The 26,034-nt window shown below is 45.6% G+C and overlaps 1 protein-coding gene across 11 annotated transcripts in view; it reads left to right on the forward strand.

The window, feature by feature from the left end:
- Positions 1–21,000, forward strand: part of LOC138498505 (zinc finger protein 432-like) — a 35,604-nt gene extending 14,604 nt beyond the window's left edge. For all 11 annotated transcript variants that reach the window (XM_069622275.1, XM_069622282.1, XM_069622274.1 and 8 more), the window contains one exon: positions 17,771–21,000. In XM_069622275.1, coding sequence (XP_069478376.1) covers positions 18,263–19,246 — 984 coding nt within the window. In that variant the 5' untranslated portion in view covers positions 17,771–18,262 and the 3' untranslated portion in view covers positions 19,247–21,000. The remainder of the gene's footprint in view (positions 1–17,770) is intronic.
- The last annotated feature ends 5,034 nt before the right edge of the window (positions 21,001–26,034 follow it).

Here is a 26,034-nt window from a genome sequence, read left to right on the forward strand (position 1 = left end):
CTCTTCACCTATCTCCACCTGTGGTGTCCCCCAGGGCTCCAGTCTCTCCCCCCCTGGCTTTTTTTAGCATTTAACTTTCTCAGCTGGCACTCCGCATTGCCTACTTCTCCCCCAGATTCCAGTATTACACCGATGGCGCACAATTCTTTTTCCAACTTCCTGCTGACCCTCTTGCAGACTGCCTATCTGCCACCCAGTCCTGGTGCACTTCCAACAATCTCTGCCTCAATGACAGCAAGACTGGCCATCCTTAATGGGCTCTCCCCCTTCTTCATCTGAAGCCGCAAACCTTGGAGTTCTCTTTAACTCCTCTTTCCTTCCTCCCGCACATTCAGGACATTGCGAAGAAGTTCAACTTTCAACTCGTCCTTCTCAAAGGAATTCTCCCATTTCTCACTTTCCCACAAAAGCTCAATGTTACCAAAGCTCTGGTTCTCTCTAGGCTAGACTACTGCAACAGCCTTTTCTTGAATCTACCCTCATCATCTCAATGACCCCTGCAGCTAATCCAGAATAGGGCAGCAAGGTTTATCCTTGGCCTCAAGCCCAGGGGCCGCATCGCTCCTTCCCTAAAAACTTCACTGGCTAGGAGTTGCTGCAAAGATCAAGTCCAAATCCCTCTGTATCATCCAATACGGATGTCTGGGGCCACGCTATCTACAACTTGCTCTTACTAAATACTCACCCTCTAGACCTCTACATTCCTCTGGTACTAACTATCTGCGTGTCACGCGTTTCGCTAAACGGAGGGCCGGAGGCAAATCTCTTTCCTCAGTTGGCTCCCTCTTATTTAATAGCCCCCCCTTCTTCTTGAGCCGGATCTCCTCAAATTCCGGAAGCTCCTCAAGACTTTCCTTTTCACCTCGTCCATCCCTTCTTCCCTCCTCTGCTAATCTCAGTCGCTGTGATTGGTGTTCGGGGCCCTGGCCTTCCACACCCAATCGCCTCCGCCACTGCCTGCGCGCTGCACATGCCTTGACACTTAAACAGCCTTCGCCACTGTAGGCTTGAACTTTTACACCTGCTGCTCATTCACAAGAACTTCAGCATTTACCCCCCCCCCCCCCTCACTCTACCCCTCTCCTCTCTGCACTTGCACGCTCTGAATGCTCACAAGGCCTAGTAGGTTTGCCTTTATCTTCCAGTGTATTGTTTTCTATCCCATGTTACCTCCCTGGTGCCGTGTGGGCGGTTAGAAACACAATTTACTTGTTGTACAAGCACCTAACAAATGCACAATGAATACAAAATAAACCAATGCTGTGCAATAGGGTTTAATATTTATGAATGTTGAAATGCATTGTATTTTTATTATATTCTTTTTACAAAATTGTATGTGCTTTTATGACATTGTATGTCAAAATAAAGCTTTTATGGTGATGATTGATTAAATCTCCTATATTTGCTTTTATTCAACCCGATCACCTTGATCTCTGTGTACTTTATAGGAGTATTGCGCTTAATGCCCCGATTGGCCTTTCCCATCTCCCTCTTTGCGTCTCTGACTTCCTTATGAAAGTAGTACTGAGTAGTGACTTTGGATGATATTATAAAGCTATCCTTTTGTATTGCTACCACTGTTTCTCTTAACCGATCTTCCGTCACGTCCACCGATAGGCTGCCAAACTGATCCCCAGTCAGTGGTGCTAAGATTACTGACAAGATTATGTACTTTCTGCAAGTTTCTGTGCGACCAGCTAATCCTATTTCCACCACAATGTATGTCAAGGCCACTGTTAGGAGTGATTTTCTATACTCTGGCCTGGTGGGCGGATGTATAGAATGCCAACCTATATTGTGACAGACAACTCTGGGGATCTGTAGCCAAACCAGTTCAGGTAGCACATGCTAAGTTATTCCAAGGTGGTGAGCTTGTAAACGGTCCACAAGGAGTTCACACAATGGGAATCACAAATACACTTAGGCAGGATGTATAAAAATACAATTATTTATTGGCCAAAACACACTATAGAAAAATGACTACTAGCAAAATAGATGCATATATACATTGACTTATCAGAGGGCATAATATGCATAACCCCTGCAAAGGAAAGGTAAGGTTATATTTATGCACTCAAGGTCCACAGAGAATGTTCCTTAACTAAAAATGTCCAGCCCTAAATTGTCTGGGGTCTTTTGCCCAATAGTTCAGGTCAAGTTCCACAGCATCTTTGAGGCAGGAGAAAATGCAGATAGGGTCTCTGGGGTCCAGTGAAGGTTTCTAATTGTCAGAGTACAAGTTAAACTAGCTAACAGAAGTAGCCCCAACTTTCAGAAGTCTTGCGCAAGCAATGGCAACGCCAATAGTGTTAGAAAAAAGGTTTATTATTAGTTCATAGTCTTATAAAGGGAGTATAGGGGTAGGTAAGAAGCTCTGTAACTTACCCTCGTACTCCCGATTCTTCCCCAGACTTGGCAGGACAAAGGAAGAGGGCCTGAGGTTGCTTTTCCCACCGAAGTCGCAGTCCTCGATTCGCAGGGGTTGCAGGTTCTAGCTGATCTCTGGTTGGTGTCTTTCACTGTTGCAAGGACTATTGAATGAAGAATGTATTTAAACACAATGTGGGACCCCTCTCAGGACTGTACTCGAGTCAGGTAAGTGATTTTGGACGGTGGTCAGCACAGCGACACAAAGGGACTCCCCTTGATGCTAGGACGCCAAGATTACGCAAAGGCGGTTCTTGTAGGGCCAGCTGATGATCCCCAAAGTTCCAAGTCGAAACACAGAACAGTGACAGCGGGAGCACAGTAGCCCAAACTGTGAGCTGGTCAGCTACATGATGGTTCAGGGGCACCTCCGGAGACTTTTCTTTGCAGGGCACTGAGCAGACATCATGAATGGATGTTCCCTCCATTCCCAGGATCGCAGCTCCTTCACAGGACTGCTGAAGATCTTCAGCATGACAGCGCTCCTCCGGGACAGCAGCATAAGTTGGTAGACAGGCCTCCTTCCGACGGGTCTCTGGTTTCTTCGCAGGTCTCAGTTGGATAGAAGTCTTGCCTTCTTCAGGTTTCTCCGGGATCTCTGTAGAGTTGATGCAGGAGTTTCATTCTTATCCTAAAAGCCAGGTAAGAGCAGCTGCCCTCACTAGCCAAAGACGGAAGTAGCCCACACACCCTTCCAGTGGTCCAATCAGGACCACTGGCTGCAACACTCATGCATATGACTCGGACACAGTGAAACCAGTTTGTGGATTGGGGCCATACAGTCATACAGTCCCAGCCCACGTCCTGCCAGCAAACCAGTAGCCCGCCAAAAGCTTCTGCTTCCCGGGCACTGGGAGTGCTTAGGATTTCCCTGGCCTCACAGACCAGGAAGAAGGCTAAAGAACTAGATGGCCGAAGGACAAGCGAAAAACCATGTGGCACGGCCATGTTTGTACACTAGCCACAGTTAGTAGCCAAACGTGGTAAGGCTAAAACGAAAAGTCCAACAAAGTGGGGAAAAAGTCACTGCTGCCCCCATTCCTTTTAGCACACCTAGAGTAACCAAAAATCCTCTGAGTGTTAGTTTAGGGCAAAACCAAAAAGTGTACCCCATTGCACTGCAGTGTAATCTGAATTGTACAAAAGTTAACCACAAGTGATAAAGTAACCAAAAGTAGTAACACTGTAACACGACTATGGGAAACAATGGGCCTCATTACGAGGAAGGAGGTAACCACGCCGCTTTTTGCGGCATCGTCTACCTCCATTCCGGGTACCGGGTCCAGGTTCCCTGAATGGGGAAGTACTGGGCCATTCCACCCTTGGAGGGCCTGGTATTTCCCCAGTCAGGGAACTCGGACCTGGTACATCCCCCCCCCCCCCCATTCCCATTTGAGCCCCCAAAGGGCTCAATGGGAATGGGGATCATGCTAACAACGGGGCCGTTAATGACAGGCCCATTGTTAGCATGCTGGGCGGCGTCCTTAGCGGGTTCCGTGAGCAGTCCTCGTAATAGGGCGGTAAGGGGTTAACGGCTCCGGCACCTACACCGGCGCCGCTAACCCCTTACCGCCCTCCTCCAAATGAGGCACAACGTTTTCCAGTACCAACAGCCTGAAGGACATGCCTGTTTCCCAATGACATATGAGCGAAAGCCAGTGCAGTAAAGCTTAAGGCTTCACTGCACTGCAAAAAGAGTAAGTGAGCATAAAAATAAAGCAAAAGGTTTGGGGGTTCCATAAAGATGTAAGGAAAGGTACAGTACAGAGAAATATTTCCCAACAGTCTCCAACCATCTCCTGTCTGCTAACCTCTCCCCAATCCCTCAATAATTAGATTAAGGATACAGTGATCACTATGCTCGCTCTTGGTGATTGTTAAACCTTATACAAGAGGCAATACATTGTGGCTAACAAAGACCTAGTGGAGTGTCACAGTTTTTCCGGGCAGACTCTGTGGGCTCAGCCATTCATGGTAAACCCTCCAATCATACACATAAGCCCTCTAGCGTGGAGCCTTTCCCTGTTAAGGTACGTAGACCAGTGGCCTTTAAACCCTCTAGCACGGAGCCTTTGCCTGTTAAGGTACGTAGACCAGTGGCCTTTAAACCCTCTAGCACGGAGCCTTTGCCTGTTAAGGTACGTAGACCAGTGGCCTTTAATTTGAAGAATATGTTTTGTAGTGAGTCAAGAGTCTTTAAAGCCAACAGATGAGTATATTGTTCCAGTGAAGCGTGGGAGATTAAGCGTCCTTTCCCAATCTGATCACACTAGTGCAGTGGTCTTCAAACTTTTTCATACTTACCCCCTTCCCACCCCCACTTTCAGTAAACCTATTGTTTCTGGCACCCCACCTACAAGTCCCCCCCCCCCCTCCTTTGGTGGGGCCTAAAGGATGTCCAGGGGGGGCCATGCTCTTTACAATGTAAGCAGATGTTTTACTGCTTATATTTTCCATTAAAAGCAATCACCTTAATCCTTTAAAAAAAAAGCATCTGGGGCCTTGGCTAGAACTACACCAATCATGATAGGGCAAGGAAGAGGTAGGGTGACTTCCTTTCGCCCCTGAATCCCTGTTATGGGTGTGTGCGCAGTATAATTAATATGCAAGCTTGTCCCCCTTATTCCAATTAAGCTAAGAACCACCACTAGGGTTTCTAAATTCACTGGGATCCCTTAATTCGGTTGCAGAGGGTCCAGGTGTCGTGGATGCAGTGGTCACTTTCAGTCCCTGGATTGTGTCCCGCTAAGTGGCGGTTCCTAGGACTGATTAACAACACGAATGGGAGGGGATTGTCGGACAAGGGGATGGTACACGTCCGCTTTCTCTCTGCCTCACCTTTGCTGATGTCCCAACTGCTGCGCATACTGGCTACCTGGCCACCCACTGATATTACGGCTTCAGGCTCCTGCATGATCAGTGGCTCCTGCATGATCAGTTGCCTGTGCACTACCTCCGGGCTACCCAGCCACATAAGGGACTGTATCTGCAACCCTACAGTCTCTTGACCACCTGCACACATGGGCCACTTTCTGGCAGCACTTACTAGTTACTTGCACTCTTCTTCCCTCGTCCCCCGCCCCCCTTCGCACTTCTCCTGCTCCCTTCCCCCTGCATTTGCACGTTCTGAATGACACTAGGCCTAGTAAGATTGTTGTTTTGTCCTCTCTGCCTTGGCTTTTCGTGCCTAGAAACACTTGTGTACAGGTGCGTTATAAATGACTTAGCATATTAGAAAAGGCTGCTCTGCTAATCAATTATTTAAAACTAATTTATACTTTGCGGTTAGGAAAGAGGGTTATTATCAGATGAGAGAATCTTGTCCCAGTCCTGAGGACAAAATAGTAAAAAGAAGCCAGTAAACAAGAGAAGTGAAAAGAATATATAAAAGGGCATTGCCCAAACCAGTTGGGGGAACACACAGAGAATGGAAGCGAGTCCCCCTAGGAGGAACAGGATGAAAGAGGAGGGAGTTTTAGACCGTCAATTCATAATTAGGAAAGCCTGATAAGGGGTCAAGATACCCCTCTTAGGCAGAAACCTGTGCAGTTCCCTTGGGGACCACTGCAAAAGATTTAAGACTACAGGTGGTTGGCAGTAAACCCAATTGGTAGCAGTCTGTACTACCCAGATTTACCTGGTAGCTGTGGCTGAGCAGCCAGACTTCTCTCAAGATGAGTTATGCAGTATACACAGCATACACAATAGGGCGAATGAACACAATAGTACAAGCAAACACTGACCAGAGCTTGGTGTAAAAGAGAGATAATTATTTATTTAAGTCACTTCAGGTAAAACACACTGGCACTAATATCAAGCAGTTCAAAAACAAAGTCACTAAAGAATATACACTCCCTTAAACGGGTATTAGACAAGTCTTAAGAAAAGCACCACTTATTTTCAGACAGCGGTGAGCGCTTAACGCAGATGGCACCCTAATACTTCAGTTTTAAAAGGGAGAGAAAGGCAAAGCATAGAATGAAACAAGTCCCAACACTTTCAGGCGAACACAGTACGAGGAAAAGGCAGGATTAAACCGTGAAGTTAAAGTTCAAAAGCAGGACCCACTTTAGGAGGGTCAGTGCGAAATGTGTCCAAGATCATACGGTTAATAAGTGCACAAAAGTCTCGAGAAAGGTTCAGAAAGGAGTTGGACCAAAGAAAGGGGACCAGTTAGATGGTCAAGCGGCCAGCACAGTCCAGAAGGTTAAGGATTTACTGACACATTGTAGCAATCTATAGAAAGGGCGGCCTGGCGGACACGGTACCTTTAAAATGGTGAGAACGCTCCAGCGGTGGCAGTTGTTCCTGGCAGTGGATGCAAGTCGGGGCTTCGTCCGGGGGGAGAGAGGATCTCGACGTGGAGGAGAGCCGGAGTCTGTTGCACTGCCAGTGAAGAAACCAGCCGCGGAGTTCCCAAGCAAAAAGGACCGGTCCTGCAATTCGCGGGTCAGAGGTAAGTGGCTATCCAGTTGCCGGGGTGCAGAGCACAGGCAATTCGACCACTCGACGTCCTGTGTTGCGAAAAAGGAGTGGAAACTGGTTGTGCCCACCAGTCAAGGGAAGAAGACTCTCCAGCAGGGAGATCTCCTCTGTCGTTGGGAAGTGGTGAATCTGTTCAGCAGGGCTCCACCGGTGGTGTTGTCGTTGCAGGTCGGCTCAGCTTCTCCCTCTTCGGATTTTCAGGTCCCGTGGCGGCTTCTGAAGTTCCAGTCCCCAAAGCCCTGGTTTTATGCAGCATACCCCCATTCACGCAGCCTAGCTGTCAATCAAACATGCTAAGTGGTGAGCGGGGCGGGGCGGCTCACCACTTGGGCCAATCACACAAGAGTGCGACTTGAGTTGCCGAGGCTACTCAGTCCAGGGTGCCTAAACCCCTTCCCACACCCCCTGTGGTACCCAGATAGAGTGGCACCACTTTGGAGGGCTTCTGTGGAGAAGCCCGCCAAAAGTGGAACACAGAGCTCAACCTTGGTTTCAGGATTACAGCGGCGAACACTATCGCCATTTTAGAATAGAGTTCTGGCAAAAAATACCAACCGGTGAATTAATATTAATTAAATAAACCAGCGGTATGTTCGAGGCTGTATTAATTATATATTAAAAAGTGGTAGCCTCGAACAATGGGAAAATCCCATAGGAATATATTTGCGGTCGAATATAAAAAGTAGTATCCACTGCCACCAGCCAAAACTCTCTCAGGGGGACGGGACAGTACCCCCTCGAACAACAGATGCAGGGGCAATCAAATTGCCCCTACCAGTACGTCCACTATAAGATGGTTTGTACTGGTTATGTTAATAATTTGGGTCTAGTAAAGCCAATGGTGACTTTACATGCCCTGGGAGACAGTAGTCAGTCCCAGGGTATGGAGTCTGTTTGGGGGTCGCTACGACACCCCTGTGTTACTGCACGGAAGGTGCTGTGTAACACATATCACAAAAACACATGAGACCCTATGGAGTAAAAGACCCCATAGCCCATAAAACACATACAAAGTCAAAGGAATACCTCAAATCATGTCCAAGAGTGGGACGAAAAGAGTCTCACTCTTGGCAGGAGAAAAAAAAAAAAACTCCAGAAATCCAGCAAAGCTGCTGGGGGACTTACTAGGTTAGGAAATTCAGCCTAAACAGAGAATTCTCCCTAACAACCTCAACTCGCGAAAGCCTGATATTAGAGACTGGGAAGTGTCTACAAGGGACGACAAGAATGTGAGGAACCACTGCCAGAGAAAACATTCTAAATATAGGACCACAGAAAGCACAAAAACTAAGAACTGATCTCAGAGATGATTCAAGGAGACTATGTCAAGAAATATCTGTACCACAGAGAAAAGGTATAAATAAAGAGACCATCTGAAGAGAAGACCAGGCAAATATAAGAAACTCTCCTGGCCTATTTAAATTCATTGGATATAGTGGTAGGGGCAGATAGTTTGGAAGGAGGACACGTTTACATTGGACTTCCTAACAACTGACTAGCACATTCCTTTAGATGAGTAGAGTGTTCCCTCTTGCAATAGGGAAAGATGGGCCTTTTATTTATAATTTCATTAAAGATATTGAATAATGTCCTCAGTGAGTCCGACTCCTTCCGACCCACCACACAACTCGGTAGTTCTGGTTATGCTGGGTACCATATTTCACTATGTAGTGCCAAGTAACCTTAAGTATAGCGCTGTAACATAACGAGTGTATTTATAAATCGCACGTTCACCCCCGAAGGGCCATCTTGGCGCTAATAGCAGTTGTTTATTCTTACCCAACTTAATGGTACTCCTATCGACCTCGGAAGGAAGAAGGGCTGAGGGAACCTGCCAGGATTCGAACCTGTGACCATGAGGTCAAACAAAGGCCCCTGTAGTGGATGCATTAGTCCACTGAGCCACAGGCCTGGCTGTTCTGGTTATGTCGGGGTATCATATTTCCCTGTGTAGTTTCATGTAACTGTAAGTATAGCGGCAGCAAATCAGTAGCTCTGGATATTGTTTATTTGTAATGCGCCTATACACAAGTGTCTCGAGGTGCAACAAGGCTGGGGGGTGGGGTGGAACAGGGGAGACGAAAAGTGATCTTACTAGGCCATGTGACATTGAGATCATGCAAGTGCAGTAACCAGAAGTGCAGGAGGAGGGGCAAAGTGCTGGAACAGGGCAGTTGGGCCCGTGACGAGGACAGGGGAAGAGAAGGGGAACAAAGCTAAGTGCAATGGAGAGGGAAGGAATGGCCATCGAGTCATGTGCAGATGCAGGCGGACGCGGGGGGGACCAGGGAGGGAGGGTGTGGTGGGTCCAGGGAGAACAAGGGCATGGGTGGACTGGACAAGGGGGAGGGGGGTGCTAGTGCCCTGTAAGACTCTGAAGTAACCAGGGCAGAGGGGTAAAATTGGCTGGGGAGAGGAGAAATGGGAAGGACTTGAGTCACTGTGGTAGGGGAGTAGGAGAGGGAGGGAAGAAAAGGAGGGTCTTGAGAAGCTTCCGGAACTTAAGGAGATCCAGCTCATGAGGCCATTCCAGCCTAAGCCACCTGTGGAGGAGAGCTCTTTCCCCTTACTCTCTGCTTGGAGAAACATCTGATCTGCGGATAGTTGGAGCTCAGTGACCGAAGGGCTCTAGCAGGTAGGTATTTCGAGAGAGAGTGTTGGATGTAGTGGGGTCACAGGCCCCAGAAAGCCTCGTGGAACATGCAGGGTTCCATGTGATATTTTCGCGGCAAAAATATCGCAATGCTAAAATATTGCCGCATTTTTGCCGTGAAAATAACACATGGACCCTGCGGGGGGCACCCCCGCAACCCCCGCTGGCGATATTTTCGCCACCAAAAATATCGCCTATGGCCTTTCCCGACGACCATATGTACGGCAATATTTTTGGTGGCGAAAATGTTACCTGATACCACATGCAGAGGGTCTTGAATTTAATCCTTGCAGCAACTGGGAGCCAGTGGAAGTGCTTCGTTTCGCGCAAGAAAAAATGGCTTATTCCTGACCCCTCAAGGCCATCCCTTTTCTCGCATCGTCCCCCGCCTCTCAGCAATGTCGACCATGACTAGTTAAGGGTGAGAGGCGTCCAAACGTGGGAAGGAGTGTCAAGGCTCCAGCAAGGAAAACTCGTGCCAAATTGTGCAATACCTGATAATGATTTGAGTGCCTTCCATTTGAATTGACCGCCTGTTGTCTTTAACTTTCCATTGGATACCAATACCTGTAAAAAGAATTGTACTACCCAAAAGCTGTTGGCTTTTCTGTACTTCTCCCGATGCGGTTGGAACACCAAGAAGGTCACCTTGCCCTTTTATAGCACGCCCTCCGTCGCGTGCAACGATCATCTTTGACTATTCAATAGTTGTACAACTGAAGACAACCTTAAAGGTTTAGCACCTCATTAGCAAACTATGCATACCACTTTAATTATTGACTAGCTCTCTCCTCTAAGAAAAATAACTTCTCTTTCTTTACCTATATTGAACAATCATTTTGTGAAAACCGACCATCTTATTTCCCTTTTATTACTAAAGGAGGGTGACAAGATGATTGCATGTTATCTGTACACCCCTTCTTAGTTTTGGGTATTAGCTGGTGCTAGAAGCCAAATGTTTTGCCTTAGAAGATCGATAAGAGGGAGATCAGATAGGAGTGAAGGACACACAGCTTGTCTGTGTTTGGCATTTTAATGACTCAATTGACTGCCTATTGCCAGGCCAATCTCTATGGCCATTCCCACTCACTACCTACCCTTCCCCACCCAAAACACATCCTTCTGAAACCTATTTGAATTAGCTCTGTCTAGCAGCAACATCAAACGTTATGCTGTGAATGTAGGGCCTGCCATTGTTATTTTGTATCTGAGAATGGTTCAATTGCAGCTGTAAAGGAACCTTTGGTGTAATAAAGATACCATCACTGCGTGTGCCTTCAGCTGCTCGATTTTATTAGCAATATGTCTCCTCACATCTGTTCCTTGCATTGAAGTTTTATTAAAAAAGCACTGGAAAAGCCAACACTTTTGGCTTGTGTATAGGATAGACATTTGGCGCGCACACACTGACATCATATGTCCAGGTACTCGCGCCATTTTCTAGCCATTATCATCTTATTCCCAGCTACTGATAAATGCTGAGCCCTTGTCCATACAAAAGCCCTAACGAATGGTTTTGCCAATGCTTGTTTTTGTCCTGATGAAGGTCCCCTACTACAGTCCATTGATTTGCAGTGAAGTCTATTTGTATTTATAAGGTTTATATAGCGCTTTAATCCAAAGTGCTTTACATTATTACAACAGGATTACAAAAAAGAATGAAATAGAAGCATATTTACAAACGTGAAACAAACCAAGGAAACAATATGTAGAGCAATTTACCTAGGTAGTAGAAAGGTGAAGGGAGGAGTAAGGGAAGAGAAGAGGGAGTCAACATGGGGAATATAGATGAAGTTTGAAGGGGGATAGGAGGAGGCATAAGAGGGAAAGGAGAGGGTGGGAAAGGTGGGTAGGAGGGAGAATAGGGATCCAAGAGAGAAGTGAAGGAGGTCAGGGCGGGGGATGGAGAAGAGATTTCGGGCAGGCACGGATTTAATCGTGCCAAGAGATTTCCAACTGTTTATGCTAAACAGTTGGCACGATGATGCACACATGGGTTCCTGTGGTATTTGAAGGTTATGAAGTGTTGAGATTTTGTTTACATCGTTTTGTTGTAAAATAAAATATGTAATTTTGTAATAGAGGTTTGCTGACATATTGGGCATTATTTGATTAACCTTAAGTTTGTGTGTTTTTGAGAAAGTTAGGATTGATCCAGCTCATCCTAGAATGATGGATTAAAGGAGGCTTTCGGGCCCTCTCTGTTAAAGAAAGATCATTGAATCATTCAGGATAAATGCAGGTGTCTTGACTTTGTGTTTTACAAGTGGTTGGTGGACCTGTGGCGTCGAGGTACGTCGATCTTTGTTCTGAGTTTACCTTTTGTAGTGCGTATCAATTAAAATGGATGATTTTAACAAAAAACGGAGGTAATGTGGGGTTTTAGGTTATAGGAAATGTGTATTATCTTGCGTATTTCTAACATAAACACACAACAGTAATAGATTGTGTAATAACCAGACAATTTGGGCTTAGCTCACAATTAGCCAACGGAGAAAGATTTGCTTATAACAAATTTATGGAGTCTATTTGCATAGAATACATTAATTTGAGACCAACATTAATGTGATTTGCTTTACAGATGTCACCCCAGTTTGTTTTTTAGTTTTTCAAGTAACGTTGGTGCTCGCCACTTATTGTATACTATCATAGCTTTGCATATACACTGTCTTAGACTATATGCTTGCCAAAATGGCATCTCATGTGAGCCTACACAGACTCCTAAACCTTCCAACACTACCCGGCAGGGGAATGCCAGAAAGGCAAGTGGACATGGATCAGCTGGTCTGGAGAGGTGTATGCCTCGTTCCTCATGCATGCAGAGTAGAAGGGCTGTGGAAGGCAACAGCACAATACAACACCTGTGAGGCCAAGGAGAGAACAAATGAGCAATCCATATCTAGGCTTTCCAGAGATCTCCCACCAACCCGTTGCTCAGGCTTCCTGCAGGTTTGCCCCTACCATGGTGGGATGGTCCAATGGGCAGACGTCCTGGGAAAAGGAAGCATTGACGATCAGGCACTAGAGTACAGAGAGATGGGCATCGCTGAAGGCAGCAGCAAGGTGCTGTTTAATAGACCAAGCACTGGCGGGCAAAGTTATCCACGGTATCACAGCAGGCTGGTGCGATATTAATGATGCAGGGAGGCAGAGGACCTTTACTCCTGCTAAAATTACATTGCCAACTTGTGGTAGTGTTCAGCTGTAGGTTCCTGACAGCCCAGCTGAGAGCAGTTCACCAACTTGTGAAACAATGCAAGGATCTGGGAAAACCTGTGCATCACATTTGTTGTAGAGGAAGATGATAAAGATATGTCTCATGAATGGATCAATGGTCTTTGCCATGTTGGGAGGGGACTGGGTCAAGGGCAGGACTCTGGCTTATTCTGCTTCTTAGTAAAGAACCTGAATTATGGAGTTTTTAATTAGTTTTCACTCTGCAAGTTCAGAAGCACGCATGTAGAGACTAGGATGGAGGTTGTTGAGGTACAGCAGGGCATTCTACTTTTTATTGCAATCGCTTATTATAGTACATTGTGGCCAGATAAATGGATCAACATTCGGGGAGCCCAGAAATTGGATTTTAAGGGTATTCAAGATTGATATGCGCCACACAAGGATATGGTTAGGCCAAGATTGTTAAATATTGTCGGCCTTGACAGCCTAAAAAAAGGGTGTTGCTTCTGGAGGGTGGGTAAACTCGCACAGCCTAAGGTGGTGGCTACACAGATGACGCACCTGAGAACAGATTAGGGGGAGCTTGTCGTCTAAGGATTATCCACTCAAAACATGGAGCATTCCCAAAAAATGATTTAATCGTGTCATCTCAAACTGGTGTTTGTCTCCCATACTGGAACGCTCAAAGGTTCTCGCATATACTGTGGTGGTAGTGTTAATGACTCCAATCAAGCAGTCCCACTAAGTCAGTGCCTTGTCTGGGATTGCTCAAGGGAAGCCCTTAATTATATATTTTTATAGCAAGTTATACCCTGGATGATAAACCCTTGTATAACACCCCTCTCTTAGAACCCCCCTGACCCCACTGAGCCAAGAAGTAGGTTTGTTTTGCAGTTTAAAAGATTTATTGGAAAATTAAATATCTATATATCGCACTTTTAGAAATTAATATTTGATAGCACACTTGTGAATATGATGTTGATCAACAATGGGTAATGTTACAATTAGACACTCTTTCCAATCAGTGAGGAGTCAGTATAGGAAGGATAAGATGGCGGAAAAATACTTTTATGGTTCCAAGGAAAACAATGAGGGAAAAATGCAGTACATAAATAAACTGATATGGTTTCCCAAGAGATAATATGTTCACTTTTCCCCTTGTGGCGATTCACTCCCCCCTCCTCCCCCCCCCCCTATGCAAAGTAAGGAGATGGAAGTAACACACACAGTCTTCAGGAATACAATCACAGTACAATACGAATTCAGCTCCCCCCCCCCCCTAGCAAGCTTTATAGCACCAGGGATGATTTTGAAACACAGGCAAAATACTTTCAGGTGATTTGCAAGGAAGTGAAATATGCTAAAAAATGATTTTAATTCCCTGTAGAGGTTCAGGGTGAGTGAGAGATGCTTTGAAGGAGTTCAGGTCCACACTACAATGATTAATGAGGGATTATCAGGTTGGAAACGGATTTCAGGGAAGGAAGCAAAAAGACGGCTGTTTTGACAGGAGCTAATTTTTCAATTCGCAGCAAAATGTCAAATCGCGGCAAATTTAGTTGCGTGCGTCAAGCGTAATTACGGAGAAAGTATAAGGAGTAGAAAGAGGTTCTAGGCTCGTTGGAAAGCTTAGAATCTTAGCTTTACGATGAAAGTTTAATCACGCTCCTACGATGAACGGATCAAAAGTTATAGAGATTTTTGTGGAGGTAGTTTCTCGAAATGAAAGTAAGATTCAAATGACAAATGACACTTTTGCAGGTTTGAGATCACAGAAGGGAACACAAGATTTCTATGCAGTTTGGACAGGTTAAAATAGTTTGAATTAGATTATTTTAACTAAGAGATGGGTTCTACACAGTTCTGGCTGAGTACTCGCACTATAATTTAAAATAGGAATGGGCCTCGTCATGGATCTGGTCAACAGGTTTTTTTCACTCGCCACGGACGGTCTCTGCCTGGTTTTGCTCACAGCTCTCTGGGTCAGCTCTGCTCTGCACTCTGGTCTGGGTCTCTGGTTCTGATCAGGTCTGTGGGTCCGGATACAGCTCTGCTTCCAGGTTCAGATATGATTCTGGCCCAGGGTTCTGGCCAGAATCAAACAGCTCGCCCGGCTGCTTGAATAATTTGCAAAAGATTTTGAGGCCTGCTGAAAATGGATTCAACTGATGGTTGAGGCCTCAATGCTACAAGTTCTGAAGTCTGGATTCTAAGTTCTAGATATGGTCCTTTTGGATATTGTCTGGTCCGGCAGAGCGCTTCATAAGGAAGTTGAGAGTGAGTCCCTTGCCTGTCCAAAGCAGTCTCTTTTTATGTGTTTTGAAAATGGGTGTGTGCGTGGCATAACTAAGCCGGCCCTTTGCAACTTATCATTGGCCAGTTCTCCTCTCTCCCTTGATTGGGGGAACTGAGTTGTGAGTCAGAGTGATGAGGTAGGTTTATGGTCAGAGGATCCTCCCCTTGTCAAATTGCACACAAATCTATTTTTGATCCAAATACACATTTATCTATGTACCATTTTTCTAATATTATATGTCCAGTTAACATATTTTCTGTAGCACCAAACCATCCAATCCCTGTCTTTGTAAGATGTTGTGTCCACTTTTGACAGAATTCTGCCCTTTTCATCCAGATAACGACCTCTAAACTTTTCCAGATTTTACACAAATGTGCACAAGGGATATGGGTTTCAGATGCTAAAGTGTCAGATTTTTAACATTCATACATTTGGAGTAACAACCTTATTTCTGCTACTACTCGCTAGAACATACCACAGGGTCCCAACACCTTTTAAAATGTGCACAGAAAAATCACAAGAATAATGGTATTAATTATATAATTTTGACAAGTCCGTAATATGAATTATCCATCTTTTTAAAATTATGCCCTGGCCCAGAGGGGTGTGGTTTGGTTCTCAAAGCACATGGGGAAGCTTCTGTCTGTCCCCGCCTCCAGCTCAGGTGGCTCCCAGAGGCACTGCCCCTCCCCTTTCCTTCCAGGAGGAAGCCGTTTACGACCCCCCTAATATAACATTTGCCTGAGCCCAGGACAGTGCATTGTTTAGTTTCCTGCAGTCCCCAAGTGCCACTCCCCTAATTCAATCAGAGAGGTGTCATCTCCTTTTGGCAGGGGCAGCAGAATGCAGCCAGGCCTGGGAACACAGCTGCTGATCAAGTTTCAACTCCTGTCGGGGGTAGTTGTCAGGCAGAATTCAATCTCTTTGAACTTTAAGACTCTTTTTAATCAAGGCACAGTTCTGCAAGACAGCTCTCCTGTCGGAGTTTAGACCACTAGCGCTGGCTTGTGGAAATTGTCGGTACTGCAACTATTTTTTTAGGAGTTGTCTTGAATTTGACAGGAGAATTTTGCTATTGTTTTGATGGGCATCCTTACAGTAGAGTGGTGATGTGGAACACCCCACAAGAGGTTGAATCTTGAGAGTGGTCTTGTGCCCATGATTTTAGCAACTTTTTGACATCAATAAAAACGGATTTTTGAACAAAAGTCTCCTGTATTAGCTATCTTGCAATGTTCGAAATGGACATTTTGAGCTTGCACTTCAGAAAAACAGAGGTGATTTCAAGGCGCTTTTGATCTAACAGGCCCTGCTAGTCTTTTGATTTAGTTTTGTTTTGGGATAGAATGATGGGCAGCGACAGCTCATCCCCACATCTATCCAGTCCAATAATTCGACATGGGTCAAAACCCTTGACAATAGCTACCTACACATGACACACACTACCTGCACCAGACACACACTACCTGCAGGTCTGACAAACGGGTGGACAGTTGGGGTGACTATGCATACTATTCACACGTACATACATCTTATTCCAGGGTTGCTGCCACATGGGTTGCAAGAGATGCAGGCTTTGGAATTATCATCCCTTTTAGGTCATGGATCTGTGGGATTATGTTGAGCAGATTCCCCTGGAGTAGGTAGAGTAGAATTTCCACAGTAGATCAACGGGAATAATGTGTGTAATCCCTAAATGGTGGCATCAATTTGTGGATATCAATGGTGATGGGGCAACATCCCCATTAGTTACCAGGGATGTGATGGAAGCAGTTTTTGGTCACAGCACAGAGGGTACAAGGGCATGCTGAGATTGGACCTAAGGTGACAAAAAGGGGTCTGGGTCAGGTTAGGGGAGCCTGGTAAGTAACGGACCGATTTACACCCACTCCTTAACAGTAAAACAGAGTGTGTACGACCTCCTGAAAATGGCACTGTTGTATTTTGAACAGGGAAACGGAAGTGGGATCCCTCTGGCCAATTAAATTTAGTACTTGGCAAGGGGGCATTTATATTAAATAAATTAGGAAGGCAAATGGGGTGATATTGTGGAGTTCAGAGTCTTTTTCATACACTTTTTATTCTTTTGGTCTCGGACACAAACTCCAAATCCATCCCTCATCTCCAGTTTATCTAGGTTTCAAGTCAATGTTTTGAATGTAGTTGCAGCATGGCCTGTGCCATTCTCACCATGGGAAGAGATTGGCGCTTTCCCTTTTAAATCACGATTCTGTCCTTGTTTCCTCGATTGTGCTGTTGGGTTATATTATTCATGTTTGGGCCAATACACAAGTCATCAGTGGTTACGTAATGGACTGGTCAAGCAGACGTCCGATTGGTGGCAAACGCCTGCTTTTTATCATTTGTGTATGGAAAATGGGAGCTTCCATGTATTTAGTCATTTCTGAATAAATATATAAAATATGCATTTAAAATGTTTGTTCACCAAGCCTGTTTTTCCCTAGTGTTTTGGATGCAACACATTTCTAAATAAAAATGAATTTTATTTTCCTGCTGCATGTTACCTCTGTCCCACTAAATGTTCCCATTGGAGCACCACTTCTCTGCCACCTATTAGGGTGCCTTTCCCCAATAGATTGCACTTGAAAGTCCAATAAGTTACTACGTGAGGTGTTCACATGACTACTACTGAGTAGAGTCTTATTAAATATGCTCCCTGCGATTGTGAAAGTATTGAAACTAATAATGTGCTTCTCCTTTTATGTTAATAGGTGACTGCCCCAGAAAAGCAAAAACAGTGATTGTTCGATTCTCTGGACTATCGCGGTGAAAAGCCTCATTCTTGGAATATGCAATTTCCAAGCATCTTTAGAAGTGCGCAAATTTGGGGTCCAGTTGCCTTTTCAGAGTATTTAGGAACTGGGCTGCGAAGCCTGTTGATACATGATGGCTTCCATCCATGCAACCCCTTCGTGGTAACATCCAGTGACCAAGCGTGTTCATTCTGTAAATCCTGGGGAGAGGGATATCTAGCATGAAAATGACTGTGTGATGTGCAGTAAGAAAAGTATTTTTCATTTGAGCTCTGAATTTGGAAAAGGTTAATTGAAAAGGCTTCTCTTAAGGAGAAGGCACCTGACAAAATAAACTGGCAAGACACGTTACACGTGTGGGAACAATTGCCATCTCAAGAGCATACTTTCTGCCCACATGAAGACATAGGTATAAAACCTTATCAGTGCACTGAATTTGATAACTGTATCATGCAAATGGACGTCATTATCAGCCACCAGCAAATGAATAAAGGTGATAAACCTTATGAGTGCATTCAATGTCAGAAAGGGTTTGCTACAAAGGGGGAGCTTGCTATCCACCAGAGAACACATACAGGTGAGAAGCCTTATGAGTGCACTGAATGTGGAAAAGGGTTTGCTAAGAAAGGAAAACTTATTAGGCACCATAGAACACATACAGGTGAGAAACCTTATGAGTGCATTGAATGTGGGAAAGGGTTTGCTACAAAGGGAAATCTTACTATCCACCAGAGAACACATACAGGTGAGAAGCCTTATGAGTGCACTGAATGTGGAAAAGGGTTTGCTACAAAGGGAAATCTTACTATCCACCAGAGAACACATACAGGTGGGAAGCCTTATGAGTGCACTGAATGTGGAAAAGGGTTTGCTGAGAAAGGACAACTTATTAGGCACCATAGAACACATACAGGTGAGAATCCTTATGAGTGCACTGAATGTGGGAAAGGGTTTGCTACAAAGGGATATCTTACTAGACACCAGAGAACACATACAGGTGAGAAGCCTTATGGGTGCACTGAATGTGGGAAAGGGTTTGCTACACAGCAGGACCTTACTGTCCACCAGAGAACGCATACAGGTGAGAAGCCTTATGGGTGCACTGAATGTGGGAAAGGGTTTGCTACAAAGGGAGATCTTATTAGGCACCTGAGAACACATACAGGTGAGAAGCCTTATGGGTGCACTGAATGTGGAAAAGGGTTTGCTCAGAAAGGAAAACTTATTTGCCACCAGAGAACACATACAGGTGAGAAGCCTTATGGGTGCACTGAATGTGGAAAAGGGTTTGCTCAGAAAGGAAAACTTATTTGCCACCAGAGAACACATACAGGTGGGAAGCCTTATGAGTGCATTGAATGTGGGAAAGGGTTTGCTTGGAAGGCACATCTTATTAGCCACCAGAGAACACATGCAGGTAAAAAAAATGCATAACTGCGTTGAGTGTGGGAACTGGTTTAGTCCTAAGGTACGTCTTATTTACCAGCACTGAATCAAAAATTGTCAAATTTGTATACTCTCTTTTTGCAGCGATTTCTTAATGGCCCCTCTTCAACTTTTCTCTTTCATGCAAATGCTTGGTAACTCTGCTGTGTAGTAGAATAGGGCCTCATTACGAGGTTGGCGGTAGCCGTGCCTGTATGGCAGCCGGCACTGCCACCCGCGATTAGGCTATTACCGGCCCATTACGAGTTGAATGGGCCGGTAATTGCCATTCGTGGGTGGCAGTGTTACTGCACTCCCCATTCCCATTCTGCCCCAAAGGGCAGAATGGAGATGGGGGATCATGGATGCACCGGCACCGTTAATAACAGGGCCGGTGCAGCTGCAGGTTTTGCTTGTGGGTACCGCACAGGCCGCCAGGTCAGACCTGGTGGGGTGTCGGGCACCCGCGAGTAAAACTCATACTTTGGTGGTACGGTGTGAACGGTGCCGGTGCCATACCGGCACTGTTCACACTGTACCGCCAAAGTTATAATGAGGCCCATAGTCTTGGGTGTGTCTCTAATTTATAACATTGTTCTTGTGCTTACCAATACATACTAATGACTATGAATGGAGCTGGATATCTGATCTCTGGTGTGCTCACGTTTAATCATGAATGAGGAAAAAGGAACAGAGGTCATGGGGGTGTGGTGTGGCTCCACTACTTACACTGGCCTCAATGTATTTTCTGGTGCAAAATGCATAGAGGCACAGAGCCGTGCCAAGCTCCCTGATGGCAGAAATGTTTCTAGAGAACAGCTGCACTGGGATATGGATATCATAAATGAGTAAACTGTGGCAGGAAGGAATCCATTAGAAATGCCTCTACTGGGAATTACATTTGTACACCCCCATAAAGTAATTTTACTAGCAACATCAACACATAGGGATTAAAATACTGCAAATTTCAATTATTTGGAGCCCTCCTGACTAATAAAAATGGAGAAGGCTATATTCTCACATGGCAATTAGACTAAGCTTGGCACAACACATGTGCGCAAAGACTGTTTTGCAAAGGGAAAACATGGATAATGGCATTCATAAAACTGGACTCTACAATATTACTCAAACCCATTTCCAAGAAATGCGTGCCTCACCAGGAGTGCCATCCTTGCTGAATGCTGCAGTGTTTCCACTGTTTGTAGCATGGTCTACATTTTTCTATTCTCCTCAGGATCCCCTGTACTGTATTACACTATTGCCTATCTCTGTTGGAGTATTTAGGATTAGTAGATGATTCCCTAGCCTGGGATCGACATGTGGGGGTGTGATTGCACATGGGAGGGTGCATGCCCACTATTAAAGCACTAAAAAGAAATTGGTTTGATGAGCAGGGCACAGAGAAGATGTCAAATTATGTGGACATGTATTTTAGAAAAGTGTCATTTTGTGAATAGAGTAGAAAGGGCAAATGTAATAGAAATATGCACTGTGTTGTGAGACAATAAAAGTCATGCAAATTTGGAAATGAAATGGTGCCTTTCTGTCTGAAATGAGTTTTGGGTTTAATGATATCACAGCTGTTCTCTAAATTCCAAGCAGAAATAGTGTTTATAAAATAAAGCTGGTCTTGGAAAAACTGACATGTCTAATGTAAAAGTCTCCCTCCCAGTCTCACGGAGTGAAATGCTGATGAAATGAATATTGAGCTTCAGCCAATATGTCACTGTGTTCATATTAAAAATAAATTGTTAGGAACTCAATTGGTGTTAAATCTTTTTCCCTGACTTTTTGTGTAAACTGCCTTCTGAAACGGAAGTGATTCATTTGTTTTAATTAGTGGGACCACCTCTATTCCAGATTTATGCTGGAATGTATTTATTTTATTTTTGGATTTGTAGAGCGTGCTACATCCCACAGGCATTGAGGCGCTATAAGGACATGTAAGAGCTTGCTTGAGGGTTACAGGAGTGCAGCCCATGGAGAAATGAGTAATACAATTTGCTTGGCTACAGGCTAATACTTTACAGAACAAACCGTAAATGAGCGACAGGAAGAACACAGATAAAAGAATGCATAGCATGATGGGATGGGCCATTCAGACAAATAGCCTGGTTTTGAAGCTGCATGAAAATCAATCATCCTGATTGGGGCTGGGAGGGTGTTCCAAAATGTTGCGGCCATGGTTGGGAAACTGGATCCCCCAGCACATGCTCTACGTGTGGGAGGTGCAGTGATACGATTGGCATAGGCAGAACTAGATGCTCTGGAGGAGGTCTGTTTGGTGATCCTGTGTGCTAAGTACGGGGGCGCCAGGCCATGAAGTCATTTATGTGTGAGGGCCAGTGTTTTGAAGACCATCCTTTCCTTGACAGGTAGCCAGTGTACCTGCCTCCTGACCTCAGAAATGTGATCCCTGCTTGAGATGCCTGTTGCGGCCCTTAAGGCATTGTTCTGAGCTATTTGGAGTTTAGCCAGATTCTTCTGGGATGTCCCAACAAAGAGGGCATTGCAATAGTCCAGCCTTGAACCAATGATGGCCCTTGCGATGGTCATGCAGTTCTGTTGGGAGAGGAAGGGCCTAATTGCATTGATCAGTTTAGAGTGCTAGGCTGCGGAGGATGCAATGGCATTGACCTGCCTATCCATGGGCAGCCTAGGTTCGAGATACATGCCCAGAGTCTTGATTACTTGAGACACTGTGATGGGAATGTTTGTCTTAAACTTTCTTGTCATTACCATGGAGGGAGTGGGTAGTGACAGATGAGGTGGGGTAAGGGGGTGGGAAAGAGGTGATCAAGTAGGGAGCTGCTCGTGACTGAGGGGGTGGGGTAACATGAAGGAGGTGGTAATGGTTTCAGTGGATGGGTGGGAAAGAGGTGAACGTGGTGGGAGGTGGTAGTGATGGAGGATGTGGGGTAGGGAGGAGGTGGTGCTTGTGTTCAAATCTGCAGGGTGTGCCCTTCCACACCTTACCCTTTATCGGCATTAAAGAAAACATGGAGGAAATTAAGATAAGTGTTTACAAATCAATGGATTGATACAAAATTGTGAATTAAACCCACATTCTACATTTGCTGTTTTTGTATAAACATTTGCTAGCATGACCTGCCACTTTTCTTACAACAAATGCGATGGATGAACTTTCTTTTGCATAGAATTGTGATAACTGCGGAGTATACTGCGACACAAGTTAGCATAGCTCTCAACCATTTGTGTTGCAAAGGCGGGTGAACATCACCCGATTTTGTTTTTTGGTGGGTGAGACGCCCATTGGAATTAATGGGCGTACAAGAGGCTTGGCGGGTGAGTCAGCCCTTTTCAAGGCGGGTGACACCTGCCAAAAGTGTGAGAGTTGAGAGCTGAGTTGGACAGGATTTTGGCTGAAGACTTTTTGTGTTGGGGAAAGGCCTCGCTGTCCCTGCACTAGTAGAGTTTCCCTACCTAAACTCAAAAATAAGGATATGTCGGTGTCAGAAGTCCAAAACAAAACCATCCTGTGTGGAAGTACTATTCTGACCCTCGCACTCTAAACAAATGAATTCTAAGGTGAAAAGGATGAATTCTGAGGTGAAAAAGATAATGTGCCTCAATATGACTCTGGCGGTAGCCGGCTGGCGCCGGAGTCATTTTTTTTCTGCCCGGAAAAAAAATATTCCCCATTACCATCGGGTCCCATAGGACTCAATGGGAATGGGGAGGACGGTAGCACCATTAATAACGGAGGGACAGCCAGGGCTGTAATGCCCCAGTGATTCCCCATTGCCAGGCGCCGGAAAAAAAATATAGCATAGGGGAGGCCAACGTGAAGTTTCAAAGTGGTCATACGAGGGTCAAGCTAAATCCCTTGTACAGTCGAAAGTCTTTGACACGTTGTGAAAACTAAGTGAACAGTGATAATTGGCAAACGTGAACCTGACTGAGGGATGCCTGCGAATTGGGGTAAATAGTAATATACCCGAGAACATTGTGATGACAAGTATGATCCCGACTGAGGGATGCCCACAGTGAGTTAATGGTCTGAGCCTGATCGAGGGGGTGGCTAATGTTGATTAAAGGATCAGAGCCCGGCTGAGGGGGATCCAAGGTGAAGAATAGTCGCACGATGTGAAGATTAACAGAAGGAACTTTTGTTTTGTGTCTATAACTATCAGGCCCTCTAAAGCAAGAGACTTTGCATGAACTAGACTTTGGTACAGAAGGCCCTTATATTGTGGAAAGGAATTGTAAGCTTGTGCCGGAGAACCCCTAAAGTGTGCTGTGCTCAAGGGTCCCGCCTTGTCCCATGCTAAAAACGTGGGGAAGGGAGACCCCAGCTTTAGCATCCTGACTTATAATTTTGTGAACACTCTTTTTTTTCTTTTTCTTGTGAACATTATCCAACACTATTTTGTAGCATAGCGGTAAGGATGGGCAATATTTTAATTTAGTATAGGCCCTTTTTATGTGACTAGGCTCCACTAGGACTGTATTGTTAATGTTTGATGGTTGTAGTTTGCTCCCAACTTAGATTTAGGTTTAGTTTAGGGGTTTATTTCACCCATTTTTGCAGTTTAATAAACACCCTTGAACTGTGATCACTTGTGTCTGTCTTACTTTGAACCCATTCCTTCCTTACAGGACACAGGTGTGCGCTTGCTGCCACGAGAGCGCTGCCTGTGCTCCGCATTACTCCGCTCCTCTTCGTCATCCCAGTGTTGTGGGAATAGTGCTGCTTTCCTGAATGCACTGTATGAATGTTTGCAATGGATTTTAAAGGAAACTAGGTTTGGAAGAAGAGTAGGTGGAGTTGGAAAAAGTGTTTTGTAATTTTACAAGGCCATTTAGAGTTTGAGAGTTGGCCTTCTGGGTGTAACAAGATTTGTACTACTCTCCATGGCGCAAAGAGGGAAGGTGTTACAATAGGCTATGGGGAATTGGAGATGTATCTTCAGAAAGGAAATGGGGATGCCATGTCTCACCCGATGACACCATAACCATCTCCTGGAGGCTATCTCCGCCATGTGATCCTCCCTCATATAACCGCCCCCAGGGTCAGGTTCAGGTAGTGACAGCTGTCCCCTGGCCACATGGGAGGAGGTCACAGCCGGTAGAGGAGCTCATTTTCAGGCTACCCTCGGCCTCCTCTTCCCCTTCCCTCATCTCTGTCTTTCTGCTATCCATGAATGGTGTGCCGCCAACGACATCTGCCTTAATGCCAGTAAGATTGAGATTCTACTCATCAGCACACCCACTCACTCCTTCCCTGCAGCTCTCTGGCCGGCCTCTCTTGGCCCTCTTCCTGCTCCTACCTGCAAGGCAAAAAAAACTCGGGGTCATCTTCGACTCCACACTCTCTTTCTCTCCTCACATATCTGACGTCTCTAAGAAGTCACACTAGCAGCTACACCTCCTCAGAGGTATCCCTCCTTTCCTCTCCTTCCCCCAGAAGCTCACTGTCTCTAGAACCCTGGTTCTCTCGAAGCTGGACTACTGTAACAGCCTCTATCTAAATCTGCCTGCCTCTACTCTCCGCCCTCTGCAACTCATCCAGAACAGGACTGCGAGACTTGTCCTTGGCCTCAAGCCCAGGGACCGTATCTCTCCAGGACTGAAATCACTACACTGGCTCCCAGTGGCTGCGAGGATTAAGTTCAAAACCCTCTGCATTGTCCACAAGGCCTTCTGGGCCTTGGGCCAAAATACCTCCAACTCTCTCGTCCTAAATATCTTCCTTCTCGAGCTCTTCGCTCATCCGCCTCCAACTCCCTCAGGGTCAGCCGCTTCTCCAAGCAACGAGTTGGGGGTAGATCTCTCTGCAGCAGGGGCCTCCCTCTGGAACAGCCTTCCTGCCTCCCTGAAACTTGAGGAGAACCATCTCCGGTTCCGGAAGCACCTCAAAACCTTCCTCTTTGCCTCCGCTTTCTCTCCCCTGCTAACATCACTGAATCTGCACCAAATCTGCAACTGGGCCACTCACCGATCTCGGTCCTTGGCCCAGCCACTCTTCCCTGCACTGCCTCCCTGGCAACCCCTGCACTGCGGGACTGTCTCTGTATCCCTTCAGCCCTTCCTCCCGGCACTTACCTTGCACTTCCCATCAGCTGACGCTTATTATTTATCTTGTATTCTACTAACCCTGTACTGCACTTTCCCCTCTCCCTTTCCCCTTGCACTTTTTCCCTTCCCCTCTACCCTTGCACGATCTGAATGACACCTGGCCTAGTAGGATTGTTGTCTGTCTCCCCTTGTTACCCCCACCCCCTGCCTCGTCGCGCCTTGAAACACTTGTGTATAGGCCCGTTACAAATGCCATATCATATCATGATACCATCAGATAATCACAATCCCATGCTTTTTTGCATGGCATTGTGATTCCATTGCTTTTTTTGCACGGGATTGTGATTCCTCTGGTGTTTTTTGCACAGGAGTCTGCATTACCTCCATATAGACACCCACGAGCATGTACACCCCAGCACCTACTCCACTGCCCTCTTCCTTCCTGCACTTGCACGGTCTGAATATTCACAAGGCATCGTAGGTTCGACCGTTCCTTCCCCACTATATTTATATTTTTGTTTATAATATACTTCAATCCCATGTCCCCCGCCCCTCTTGCCGCGTTTAATACACAGACTTAATTTTCTGTATAAGCGCCTAACAAGCAAACAATAAATAAAATGAAATAGCAGTTTGTTGTCCCAGTGCTTTCTCATGATAGGTGCTCCACATGCTGACAGAACTCATACCAAGAAAATGTTTCAACCTCCTGCCTCATTCAGGGCATAAAAACATTGCGCCCAGCCAGAATCCACCTG

The sequence above is a fragment of the Ambystoma mexicanum genome, chromosome 5q (assembly GCF_040938575.1).
Source record: "Ambystoma mexicanum isolate Mex_15411 chromosome 5q, UKY_AmexF1_1, whole genome shotgun sequence".
In the NCBI taxonomy this organism is placed as follows: domain Eukaryota; kingdom Metazoa; phylum Chordata; class Amphibia; order Caudata; family Ambystomatidae; genus Ambystoma; species Ambystoma mexicanum.